The sequence below is a fragment of the Heloderma suspectum genome, chromosome 5, assembly GCF_057233095.1.
Source record: "Heloderma suspectum isolate Gila_16-S chromosome 5, 16-S_ref, whole genome shotgun sequence".
Classification (NCBI taxonomy): Eukaryota; Metazoa; Chordata; class Lepidosauria; order Squamata; family Helodermatidae; genus Heloderma; species Heloderma suspectum.
The window spans coordinates 95,837,115-95,850,279 of NC_139462.1; the positions used below are offsets into that span (position 1 = coordinate 95,837,115).

Sequence of the window (13,165 nt, forward strand, 5' to 3'; positions counted from 1 at the left end):
ACCCCATTCAACACCAGGTCAACATCCCCCAACTTCCTCTTGTCTCCCACCAAAAGTACCTCGGTCTTGTCAGGGTTCAGCTTCAGCTTATTCCTCCCCAACCAGCCACTCACCGTCTCCAGACATTTGAACAGGGATTCTACAGCCAACCTTGGTGAAGATTTGAATGAGAGGTAGAGCTGCGTGTCATCCGCATATTGATGACACTGCACCCCAAACCTCCTGATGATAGCCCCCAGCGGCTTCACATAGATGTTAAATAGCATCGGGGAGAGGATGGAACCCTGTGGCACCCCACAAGTAAGTGGCCACGGGTCCGAAACCTCCTCTCCCAGAGCTACCCTCTGGTACCTGCCGGAGAGGAAGGACCGGAAGCACCGCAATACGGTATCTCCAATGCCCTACCCCTCCAGGCGGTCCAGGAGGATACCGTGGTCAACGGTATCAAAAGCCGCTAAGAGGTCGAGTAGAACAAGGAAGGAGCATTCACCCCTATCCCGAGCCCTCCTCATATCATCTACCAAGGCGACCAAGGCCGTTTCTGTCCCATGCCCAAGCCTGAAGCCTGACTGAAATGGGTCTAGATAATCAGTTTCTTCCAAGTGTGCCTTCAACTGCACCGCCACCACCCGCTCAATCACCTTGCCCAAAAATGGCAGATTTGAGACTGGGTGAAAGTTGTTCAAAACTTGAGGATCCAAGGAGGGCTTCTTTAAGAGCGGTCTTATCACTGCCTCCTTGAGGGCTGATGGCATCACTCCCTCCTCAAGGGAGGCATTCACCACCGCCTTGATCCCCTCACCCAGTCTCTCTCTGCAGCCCATAATGAGCCAAGATGGGCAAGGATCAAGTAAGCAGGTGGTCGGCCTTACAGATGAAAGCACCTTGTCCACTTCATCAGGAGGAAGAAGCTGGAACCGATCCCACAAAACCGGTTTGCCACAGGCTGCCTCTTGCTCACTAACTGTATCCACAGCGTGCAGAGTAACACACCTAATCTGATCAATTTTATCTGCAAAGAGACATGAAAGAAATCATCCATCCAGAAAGGAAGAAGTTAAAAAAAATCACACAGGGTTTTTAATGTCACTAGGTCACTATCACGCATTTGTCCAGCAATAATGGCATAGTGAGGTAGTGAGATAGGGGATATTGGTATTGCTGGACAAATGTAAGATAGTGACATAGTGAGATAGTGGGGAGGTATAGGTACTGCTGACAAAAGTGCTATTTAAGTTTTTAAAAGAAGTTAGAGGCTGCCCAGAGCACATCTATACTTTGTGGAGATAGCCATCAGAGTTTAGTGGTAGGCAAGGTGAAGTAATGCCATGAAGTGGCACAGAACTCTGATGGCCAGCCCTGAAATGGCAGAAACAACGGGAAAACACAGGTGGGGAAAGCACTGGGGAAACACCCCTTGACTGGGATCAGTGAGGTGGAAGACACCCCCCCGGGCAGGGCTTTCATGCTGCAGTAAATGTGGGGGGTGGGGCACACCACAACAGAAGCGCAGACAAGCCGAATTAAGGAAAACAATTGGACTAAAAGTGGTCTCAGAAGAACTGGTTTTTTGGCACAAAACTCCAGAGTGGTTGCAAGATGGCCATGACATTATGTATCCCTAATGCCATCCAAACACAGCCAGCTCGGAGTAAGTTACTCATGGAGACACCCCCCCAGGTCTCTCGTATTTTATATCACTGTATATATCACTATATATATATCACTGTATATATCACTATTTTATATCACTATATGATGCCCACACTGAGCTGTGTGGAGCTGCCTCAGTCTTCACTCAGAAACGGTACCTATACCCTGAGGAACACTACACCAAGCAAAGCTGTGAACGAAGAACCCCAAAAGAGGGGGGCATATTGGCCAGGGTAAGGCTGAGCGCCCCCAACCCCTGGGATGATCAATATTTCTAACTCACAAAGTGTGAAGACTTGACTTAGCACCAGGATGGTTAGCAGGCAGGGTTGGTGAATGGGCAGGAGGATGGGTTAAACGTTGTTTAAAGCAGGGAAATCTTTCCATGTTTGCCTCTTAGGCTGCAATCCTATATGCACTTATCTAGGAATGAGCCCCACTGAACTCAGTGGGATTTAATTCTAGGTGGGACATATATAGGATTGTGCTGTAAAACACTCACATTTTTAGAAGCTAAGAACTCCATTCCCCGTGCAACTTGGTAAGTGAAGCTCAGTAGGTCCAATAAACTGAGGCCTTCTGAATTATCATCAGACATGAGGTTCTTAATATCTAGTTCTGTGGAGAGGAGGGAAAATGAATGAAAACATCTGCAGTAGGAAGATGCCATGACAGCATCTATCCAACAGTTTGTTTGAATAAGGTATCATTCTGAAATGTGTTTGAGTAGGTGTACGTATCAATGGGGAATGTTTTTGGCCATGATTATTGAGACAGTGAGCACAGCCAACTGCAAAGACCACTTGCCCTGCGAAAGAATGTATTTCAAATGGCCTTGGAATTGAACTGATGTTTTTTCTTACACTGCTGCTGCTGCTAGGTTTTTTTCTACATTAATGCAATGGTCGTTCCTCTGTGCTTTCCAAGAGACTGGGTTGATAGCTTTACAGTTGTCCCCATCCTGGCACTCTCCAGATATGTTGGACTACAGGTTGGGGAAGGCTGCTTTACAACATGTCCCTCTAAAACATTTCTTCAAAACAAGTGACTCCCTTGTACATTTGCATAAATCAGTGATAGACTGTGTCCTTTAAAAAAAAAATCCAAATACTAAGTATAGATTTAATTTCTCCTTTGATTACAGACTTTTTCCAAGAAATTGTAGGATTAAAGAAGTACCACCTACATATTATACAGCTTGTTTTTACTTTATTCCAGTTGTGGTTTAAACCCAAAGCAATAATTTAGAGATGACATCATCTCATCCACTCTGCGTGTGTGTATGTGTGTATACACATGTGCATACACACACACTTTTGTCCCTTTTAGCTTTGCTGAGGACAGCTGTGTTCCTTATTAAGTATTCATTGAGGGTCATCTAATACCAAGGCCCAATGATTTTATGGCAGTAGTTCTTATTTTGTTCTGGAAAATAACAAAAGCAAAGCAAAAGAGACTAAAACTGGGCTATGCAGTATCCCATTGGCTTAGCAAAACATTAAGGGTGGATGAGGCTTAGCCAATGAAGTCTGGCTCTGGAAAAGACTCAGGTTCTGGGACCAAGAGCAAGCGGTGGCCAAGCCTGTTTTGGTCTGGAAGCCATGGATCAGATTTCTCCATAAAGGGATGAGTTAGCCATATGGCCCTTCACTAACCCTCAATTTGATGCTCTTCAAATCACTTGGGAGTTTTCTGTTTAGGGACTGTAAGCTGCTGGCTAAGAATTCTAAGAAAAAGCACAGTCAAAATGCTGCTACATGCATAAAGGTAACGAAACCACCAGTGCCACGTATGACCCTGGGGGTGCTTCCAGATGGAGGGCTCCTAGCACTAAAAATCAAGAGGCATTGTGCAGCTATTCCAGCTTTGCTTCCTGAATGTTTTTTTTTTTTTTCTGATAAGAAAAAGATGGAAGAGGTGGTGGGAGAACATGGGAGGGCTATAAATTGAAGCTGCTGTCATCTGGACCTCCTGTAAAGTTCCATGAAAGTGACAGTGTGGTTGCACAATACAAGCTTTGTCTGGAAGCATCTTGGCTTTCACTAGGCATAATAATAGCTGGTATCATGCATCATGCCACCAACTAGCTCTGTTCACACATGTAAGTGTTGCCATTATCATGTGCTGTGTGGAAGAGGAAGAGGAAGGGAATATGTCCTTTTACTCCAGGGGTTGCTTTGAATCCCAGCATAATTTTACTTTTTCTTCACAGATACAAAGGATCCATTGTATTACACGGGGCTCCTCTACTTACTGCACAGGAAGGAAGAGGCTTCCGAAGAGCCCATCGTGTGCAGATTCTGCATTCACTGCACACTGAGGTAGGAAACCATTTTACCTCATACAACTGTGCTTCCCATGTAACTTTTAAAGGTACAGAAGCTTTCCCAGTGTCTGCGTTTGGCAAAAGTATGCATTTGCACTGACTTTTTAGTTTGCTTTATTGATGCATTTAACATTTTAAATGTTCTTCGGCCTGGAGCATTCATTGAAATCTAGTCCTAAATTATTACTAAAGATAAACTCTCTATTAATGTTCGATGCTGTTGCAACAATCTGTCCAAAGTCCACAAATAGTATTACCATTTTTCATTTTGAAAAGGTAGTCGTCGTCCCCGCAGTTCTCATTTCATGTATGCTTCAGGGTTGTGAGTTGCTCCAAGACCACTGAAGGTGTGTGTCACAGAAACTGTTTTGAAACAGTTTGGAATATAATTTGCCTGCGGTGAAGTACTTGTAGCTCAGATTGCAGTTGAATACAGTGTTGTAAACCTTCAAAAACTAGATGAACTATTAAATACATGGCTTGGGCTCATGTTGGAGGCCTTCCATGACTACTTGGCTTAAGGCAAAATACGGACATCAAGGGCTTTTCTACATGAAGCCTTTAACCTGCACCTTTACTGAGGCTTCTGCTTCTGGATTCTTTGCAGGATTAAGATCGGGTCCTTTACACCTTTCTTTCTTTCTGGGGCTTTTCTTTCTCTGCCTTTCTATATGTTCCATTATACAAACACTAGGTAGCACTGTGGTATAGAATTGTGCAATGACACAAGATTTCTATGGCACTATAGAGGCCATATAAGAAAAAAACACCACACTTTCCCCATTCAGAAAAAAACCCACAATAATGGTTGCAAAGCACAGGAGAGGCCCTGGAGGATGACAATGTTGTGTAAAGGACCTGCAAACTACCATGAGTGAGCAATCATGAGTGCACAATAAGGGCCTTGTGTAGAAAGGCTCAAGGTCATCCATGTTAGGAAAAACAAAGGCTGCCTGTGGGCAAAACGATCATGGGAACACTTGAACATTGGGGGAATACATCAGTAACAATCAGGCCTAAGAAAAGAAAATCAGGGCAATCACTTATTCCATGAATGTATGCATAAAAGAACCAAACACTGTAGATATTAGGGCTAAGCAAGATGTGATGGAGAAGTTTCAGAATTAGATCTCCCAATGTATTTTTAAAGCTTAAATGCCATGGGGAAGAGAAGAATTGGGTTGGGGCCAGAGCACTAGTTTCCTGTCTTTTCTTTTCCTGCAAGGTTATTAGCAATTCCAAAGGCAGGAAAATGGTACAGGGGAAAGGGTTACCCACCCTGTCCAGCACTGCAGTCCTAATCAAAGTAGTGCAGCTTTGAAAAAGACATCTAGAAATCTGTCACATGATACCTAGTTTGCCTCTTAGCAGAGGAATATATTCAGCATGTGTTAGTCTTACATTCAAAGATGCATATACACATGCACCTTAACTTACCCCACACAGATTTTTTCTTATATGAAGCAGGCCGATCATACAAAGATCTTTGAATGTCAGAATATTTTGACCTGTCTTTCCTTTCTAACATTGGCACATACTGAGTTGACTCTGCTTGCTTCATATCCATATATTCACCAGTGTTTTCAAAGGATAGGATTACATAGCTGGAAGAGAAACACAACAGCATTGTAAAGAAATTAACGCATAGTGGCATTTACAACACTTCCATGCCACTCTCGTCTCTACAGTTATTGATCGCAGAATAGAGTACAGATACTTATGAGTATATGAGAATATGAGTTCCTGCAGACATCAAAATAAAGATTTGGTAACCTGATAGCCATAGGGATTTCAGAGAAATCTGCAATGGAACCAAATGTGTTCAGATTTTATGAATCTGACCCATGGATCCACAGCAGACCGGCTCTCCCCCAGTCCGGCGGATTCCACAGACTTACAGAGTATTTTTTAACCTTTGGGAATTTTGCACAAATGTTGTCGTAGAAAAATGCACATTTTAAAAAAATGGCTGAAAATGCACATTGGGGGGAATTTGCACATTTTTGCACATGTGAATTTGGCGCAAATTTGCTTTTGCACAAGTGCAAATTTGTGCAAAATCAGAAACTAAAAAAATAAAAATCAAATTCCGTCAATGGGCGGATGATGGAATGAAAGGCACCTGACAACCCATGAAACACAGACGGAATGGATTTTACACAACCCATACATCCCTAGATGGCCATTCCCTCAGTGTCTTTCTGCCCTTCCAAAATCCTTGGAAGACTCATAAATCATAAGAACCTACTCTCCGATGCTCCATCTCTCTATGTTTATGAAGAGAACATGATGGCAGGTTATCTGAAAGTCTCAGGAACATGAATCAATCAAAAGTACCCCAACAGCGCTTATCATATCAAGCCAATCTTAGGATTTTGAGGAGTTGTCTGCATATGTGGGGTTGGTACTATCAGGATTCTTGCTACCCTCAATTGACTGGGCTACATAGTTGGAGATCGTAGACTTGGCAACCTCACAATTCTAAGCCCTGTTATTTGGAAGCCAGTTCCACTGATTTCAGTATTATTTCCAAGTAAGTGCAAAGCTGTATGATTCCTAGCAAGACGGAGATTGTTTCTTGGAAGCGAGATTGCACATAAATGGGCTTCAGGAATTACACTCGCTATAGTGAAGGTGGCAGTGGAGGCTCTGATGTCATAAGAACATAAGAAGAGCCCTGCTGGATCAGACCAAGGGCCCATCTAGTCCAGCATTCTGTTCACAAGCCAACCAGCTGTCGACCAGGAAACCACAAGCAGGATGGGGTGGGGTGGGGGGTGAATCTGTTCCGGGTTACAGACAGAACCAGTCAGAACTCTAAAGGAGCTATCCAAGGTTAGAGTTCTGACTGGTTCTGACTGAAACCTGTCACTGCCCCACCGATATTGGAGCCTCCACCCTCCACTGGAAGGTGGCCTTGCCATCTGGCGCAGCTCCCATCCTTCCATCCAACTCTGAAGCTGCAGAGGTGGGCAGAGGTTGCCCCAGCAGCTGCGAGGTGACTCCTTCCACCTCCCCAGCCCCAACACTGGGAGGAAGGCTTCTGGTCATTTGGCAGCTATGTAGCCAAGGCACATCAGGGCCAACCTTCAAGCAGTGGCACCCAACCACTGCCCCTTCCCTCGGGAAAGGCCGTGGAGGTGGTGTTGGGGGTGGTGCTGGAAGGCTCTCAGAGCATCTTCTAGCTGCAGCACTCATCCAGACACACTCTCCCCTGGGGCACCTTCAAGCAGTGGCACCCAAGCCAGTATGCTTCTCTAGGGAGGGCTTGCCGGGACACCCAGAAGGTAGTTGAGCGGCTGGCAACTATAATTTTTATAAGATATAACTTTCTTGCCATCACGAAAGCACATGCCCATTAGCTGGCCATTCCTATAACACTTGCCGTTTTTATGCAATCTACCCTAGATGTATGGTACTGAATATGCAAATGTGCTACCACTCTGGGCCTCATCATACATTTCCAGCATGGCCTGGAGTGACGAAGAAGGGCCTGCTCCTGATCTATTAAGAGTCAAGGAAGAGAGGGCACTTCCAGACACTTTTATGGCACCATCATCACCCTGCCTCGTTCACAGAACTTTATGGTGTGTGTCTGTGTTTCCAGGCGAGGTCATCTTCCACTCGTAACCCCCCCATGTTTTCCCACTGCTTCTTCTGTCTTGTTTCTTGCTGCAGAAAATCCAGTAAGAAAGAAAAGACAGAATGGCTGCACAATGCCTTCTGATGGTTCCCGCTGGGAGCTCTCTGTCTGGAAGCCCCCAGAACTTGGGTGGAAGGACCCTACTAAGCTAGAGCCAGGCGTCTCAATAGCAAACAAACAATTGTGCAAAAGAAAACATGCTGAACATGACTCTAAAGTTTACTGGCTTTTTAGGCCCTAGTGCTGATTATCTGCCAAACAGTGGCTTTACTGGTTAGACCAGAAAAATAAGAGATGGTTGGCAATCCTGCCATGGAGCTGGCATGTGCTTATGCAACTAAACTGTAGTCTGATGGGAATATTGCAACCTCATCTGCAAGTTACTGGAAGGGGGCAGTACTGCAGTTATATTAGTTCATGGGAATTCTGACCACAGCTAGCCTTAGGATCTCTATAGCCTACAGTGTGGTTTCCTGTGGTTTTCTTCTTTTGCTCCTCCACTTCCTCCTCCCACCCCCTCTCTGACTTCAACCACTGCTGGGAGCTCATGTGTTTGCTGTCTTGCGTCTGCTGGTGTAAGGGAACACAAAATGGACTGCGCAAACTCTTTTAAAACTCTATGCTGTACCTGCACTCTCTATGCAAGAATATTTGTGACTAAACGGTTTTCTTTCTTTCACCGAAGAAAGGCGTGGTCTCCTTTTATCATGCAACGATAGCCCTGTGTGCATGTGGGACTGGTAAATTCTCATTCTGTTTTACTTTTTGTTTTTTCTCTGCCAATTGCCTTTCTAACAGGAGGCATCATTACAAAATAATCCCATCACAGCCAGCCGCTGTCATGAGACTGCATCCAACAGGCAGCATTTCAGGAGGAATCCACTATTTGCCTCACATGGATGTGATATAAGTACAGAGCTAGCAGCAAAGCCTCCAACTGCTGCATGAGCCCAGCTTCCCCCAGCTGCACAGCTGAAAGGTCAGACAGGCACAGCCGCTAATCTAATGCTGGCTCAGGCCTCAGTCTTGCTCTTCCTTCCAAGCTTCAAGCAGATTGCCCACCGGGCTTTTTAGAAAATGTCACAAGCATCGCATGAATGTTCATACAATTATCCATTCCTATGTCACCTAGTTAATTTAAAAAGTGCCCTTTTCCGAAGTGCACAACTACTTGGGATTTGGGAGGGGGAAACTGGGGGCAGCCAATTTGCCCCGTGCTCAGCTGGCTTCTGCTTCAAGCTTGTAGAAATGTTTTTACTCCCCAGAATCAACTCTGGAGAGGAATAGGCACAGAATGGACTGAAGGAATGGGACTTCCAGACAGGATTCACTAACATATTTCATGTGCCTTTATCCACACGCTGAACCTGTGGAGGAACAGATGCAAGACACATTGTGCAACGCTGCGGTTATTATTATCTGCAGGGCTCAGGGGCCTGTCTCGTAATGCAGTGCAAATACTTGGATTTACCCATATCTGCAAAAGAAATATGTGGCATTCAAGTCTTCAGTTGCACTTACAGCACAGTCCTATGCATGTCTACTTAGAAGTAAGCACCACTGAGTTCAGCTAGACTTACTCCTAGATATGCATGCATAGGTTTGCTGCTTTAATGACTTTAAAAATAAATCCTACCTTCTAGTACTTTCATCAGCTGAGTTCATCCCAAAAATGTCCAGATCCTTCTTGGCCTTCTCAGGATGTCGGGTCAGAAAGTTGTCCCTATTTTTATGCAGGTAGTTCACCAAGTCTCCATAAAAACAATATTCTGTTATGATGTATATCGGACCTGGTGGGAGGGAGAAAAAGGCAAAACAACACTTCACTTCTCTCCAGGGTCATCTCTGGAGAACAATAAGGTCAGGCAGAAGACCAGCAAGGAGCTCACCGCTCCAACAGTGCTGCCCCCTCCCTGCACACAAATGCCCAAGATCAGGAGTAGGCAAAACGTAAATTGGAATCACTGATACATCTCTGGATGACCCGCAGTAGTTCGGCAAGGATTTCAGACTCCTAATTGTCTAATAATACCAACAGCTAAAAGTCTGTCTCTCTGGCTGCTGAAATGAAGAACGCTGGGGTTGGGGAGGGCCTAGGAGTGGATTTTTGTGTGAATAGGCTGAAAGCTGAATTCTGATCATGAAAACTAATTCTTGGCCTGCTGAGCATGTGCTCAGAGCTATTCTTCAGCGTTCTTCAATCCTAAGTGTATGTCTGCTCCATTGAGCCACTATGTATACACTTGTCTCCAGCTGATAGATCTTGGGGATCTATTGCAATGGTGCAACTAGGTAATTTTAGACCGTGGACATAATGGTCTTGTGGGGGGGGGGGTGCCCTTTGGACAACCATATGTATTATTTCCATCATGAAGCACACAGCTTACGTTTCTTTTCTTCCCCCGTCCCACACCGTTCAATGCTTTACAAACTGCATCTATGTTTTTGACATGTTTGAGAAAAGAACAGCATTTGTTTGCAAACCCTGATCAAACAAAACAAAACAGAAATACTCTGGGAGTGTGCAGTTTTGCTTTTTAAACTCTCGTAAATCACAGCACCATCACGACTACAGACTAAAACAGAGTTTGCTTTTCCTGCCCTGCTGCTGAACACATTTATTTGGGAATAAGCACCAGTTTGTTGTAGAAAAGCATAATATATATGTAACGTAAAAATAAGAAGTTGAGCAGCTGTAACGATGTGCATGACTGGACCGCCACCCCTGACTAGAACTTGTTTTTTAAAATAAAAAGAAAGGATGCTTCAGTGAGTGACATCAGCCCCAGTGGGTCCCAGGATGCCCAAGCCAGCCTAGGTGCTAACCCTGGGCCTATCTGCTGCTGCTCCCAACACCTGCCATTCTCTGGGTAGCCATTTCCCCTGGCTCCCCGCCCTGGGCTGTGGGCCCTAAACTTTGGTTCTGAGGACCAGCCCTAGTGGTACCACTCATCTAGTAAACATAAAAAAGAGGGGAGCCCATGAACCTGAACTCTGCCCATCCCTGCTCAAGAAGGTTGGAGACAGCATGAGGGAATTATCAGTTTTCAAGGCCCACCAAATCCTGGAGCCAAGTATTGCATTTTGATTAATCTTGAGTCATGGTCAGAGACTTCATTGCATTAAATGCTATACACAAATGCCTACAAACCTGGTCCTGAAAGGTTATGTGACCATCTGGATCAGGCCCTTGCAACTTACTAACCCGTCACCTGTGAATTGCAACCTGCCAGATGCTTGACAACCCTTCTGGTTTTTAAGCTTCTCTTGCTTGGCCTTCCATCCATAGGTAATCAGGCCATGTTTTGGCTTGGTAGGTCACAGATTGTGCAGGCCTTGATATCTAGAATCTAGACACAACGATGGCTACAGCAGGCAGATGTTTATACGACATGGACAAAAGAATTATAGTATAATTACGGTGTAATCCGTCTCAAGAGCCATCTCATCGAGTAGCCACCTTTTGATCTGGCAATTATGGTCTGCCTGCCTGCCTGAATACTGGGTCAGTGGCACCAAGCAAGTAGGGAATCAAGGAGCTGCTCATTTCCTCTTTTCATGGCAAGAGAAGACTGCTAGACAAACCTACCTGACTTTGTACAGGCTCCTAACAGGTTGACAATGTTCAAGTGGGGTCCAAGATGGGTCATTATTTTTAATTCGGACATGAGTGCCTGCTTTTCACTGGATCTTGCAGTGGCTGTCAGGAAATTAAGTGGAGCAGCTAATTAGAATTATATAACACTGGCAATACAGAACATAAAAAGAGATCGCATCATGCCCACTGTGACATCCATGGGTTTTTATTGGGGGTGGGGATACTTTCAAGGGGGAAAACTGCAAGGGAAAAAAAAAACTAATGCTACTTTTAACCACTGGTTTCTCAGCAAGGAGACGTGTCTTGTATAACCAGTAAACAATAGCACATTTGTATGGTGGCTCTTCATTTTAAGTTCTTCTAACTGGGTCAGTTTCTGAACCAGATTGTATTAACATGAGTCTAATTTCAGATAAACCAGTTTGCTTGAGATGAATCTGGTTTGACTTAGTTGGCACCATGTTTTATGGCAATGTTACGGTTTTATAATTACAAATTTTCTTGGTTCTGCTACCATCTGTGTCAAGCCTATTACATTGTAAGCTTGTAATTTCTTTCAAACCTCGAAGAAACTGAAATCTCTTTTTCCACTGAAGCTCCTGGTTCTACCACAGCAGCAATCCACAGCACATGCATACATTTATTTATAGGATTCACTGACAAACGATGTGGACATAGAGAACAATCCTGATGATTTAATATTACTTTTTACAAGTCAGCAAAGTAACGGTATTATACTCTGGTCCTATAAATATCTACCTTTGATGTAGATCCACTGGCTTTATTTCGTCCAGAATTAAGTTCTTTGAGGATTATAATGTAACCGCTCTGAGCAGGGCCTGCTCAAGATTTTTTGCTGCCTGAGGTAAAGGAAAAGATGGTGTCCTCCCCCCCATTCCATGACCAAGTCAACTGGACTGCAGCTGAATCTTAATTCAGTGCTGGTGACAGGACACCCTGCCCCTGGTTTACATCTTGGGATCAAAAATATCAAGAATGAAACCGCTGTCATGGGAAATATACTGCGTTGCTTTCAAGTTCCAGTTCAGTCATTCTAATGATCACTGGGCAATGTGGTGGATCAGTTGGAACCTGGAAAACACTCACGTTTCAACATTTTCACCGCCACCTTCATCACTGGCTGCGACCGGCTTAATCCATATGCAGTTCCTTCAACTACTTTCCCAAAAGCTCCAGAGCCAAGGATGCGACCTGTAGATGACAGAGAGCGGCTATTAACTGAGCTGAAACCTCGCATCTTATCTCCATGACTGTAGTGACACACTCTTTAGGTCGTGCCACTGATCTCAATTTGAACATTTGTTCATCTAATTAAAATCTTGGTTGTATTATGAGCTGGATTTATTCATTGTTCATTATTTGTATTTTATGTTTTTAATGTATTGTACGCTGCCCAGTGAACCTGGGTTATTGGGCAGTTTAAAAGTGCAATTATTCAGTCGATAAAATAAAATAACCCTTTGCCCGTTGCAAGCGAATTCCTCCAGTGAAATAAATGGGCGATGCCTGCTCAGGTGGGAAATGTGGGCACTTATCAGAACTTCTCTCCATCTCTGGACTGGACTACTCATCTGCAGTCCACAACTCCCTTACTTCAGGGTAAATCCATAGATGTTAATAGGATGTTTTCAGTCATAGGCAACTGCTTCTGTTAATCAAATGCAGTTGGCTTCAGACATTCTGGATCACACCTCCCAGCAATCGTGACCATTGGCCATGCTGTCTGGGGATGATAAAGGCCAAAACATTTGGAAGTTGGGGCATCAAGTTGGGGGAAGGCTGCATTAAACAATTTGCTTAAACTGGGCTGCATTTGTGTCTACCTGAGACCATGCTCCAGGCTCCTCTGTAATGTGCCATGATTCTGTGGTAGATGCACAGGGGATGTGGAAAGGCCTTAGAGTCCACATTACTCTCAGCCCTC

At 44.4% G+C, this 13,165-nt stretch overlaps 1 protein-coding gene across 1 annotated transcript in view; it reads right to left on the reverse strand.

The window, feature by feature from the left end:
- Positions 1–13,165, reverse strand: part of PDGFRA (platelet derived growth factor receptor alpha) — a 55,284-nt gene that overhangs the window by 13,642 nt on the left and 28,477 nt on the right. Inside the window, exons 12-16 of the mRNA XM_084856750.1 lie at positions 12,328–12,432; positions 11,212–11,322; positions 9,259–9,412; positions 5,417–5,583; positions 2,156–2,271 (exon numbers count right to left, since the gene is read on the reverse strand). Coding sequence (XP_084712876.1) covers positions 2,156–2,271; positions 5,417–5,583; positions 9,259–9,412; positions 11,212–11,322; positions 12,328–12,432 — 653 coding nt within the window. The remainder of the gene's footprint in view (positions 1–2,155; positions 2,272–5,416; positions 5,584–9,258; positions 9,413–11,211; positions 11,323–12,327; positions 12,433–13,165) is intronic.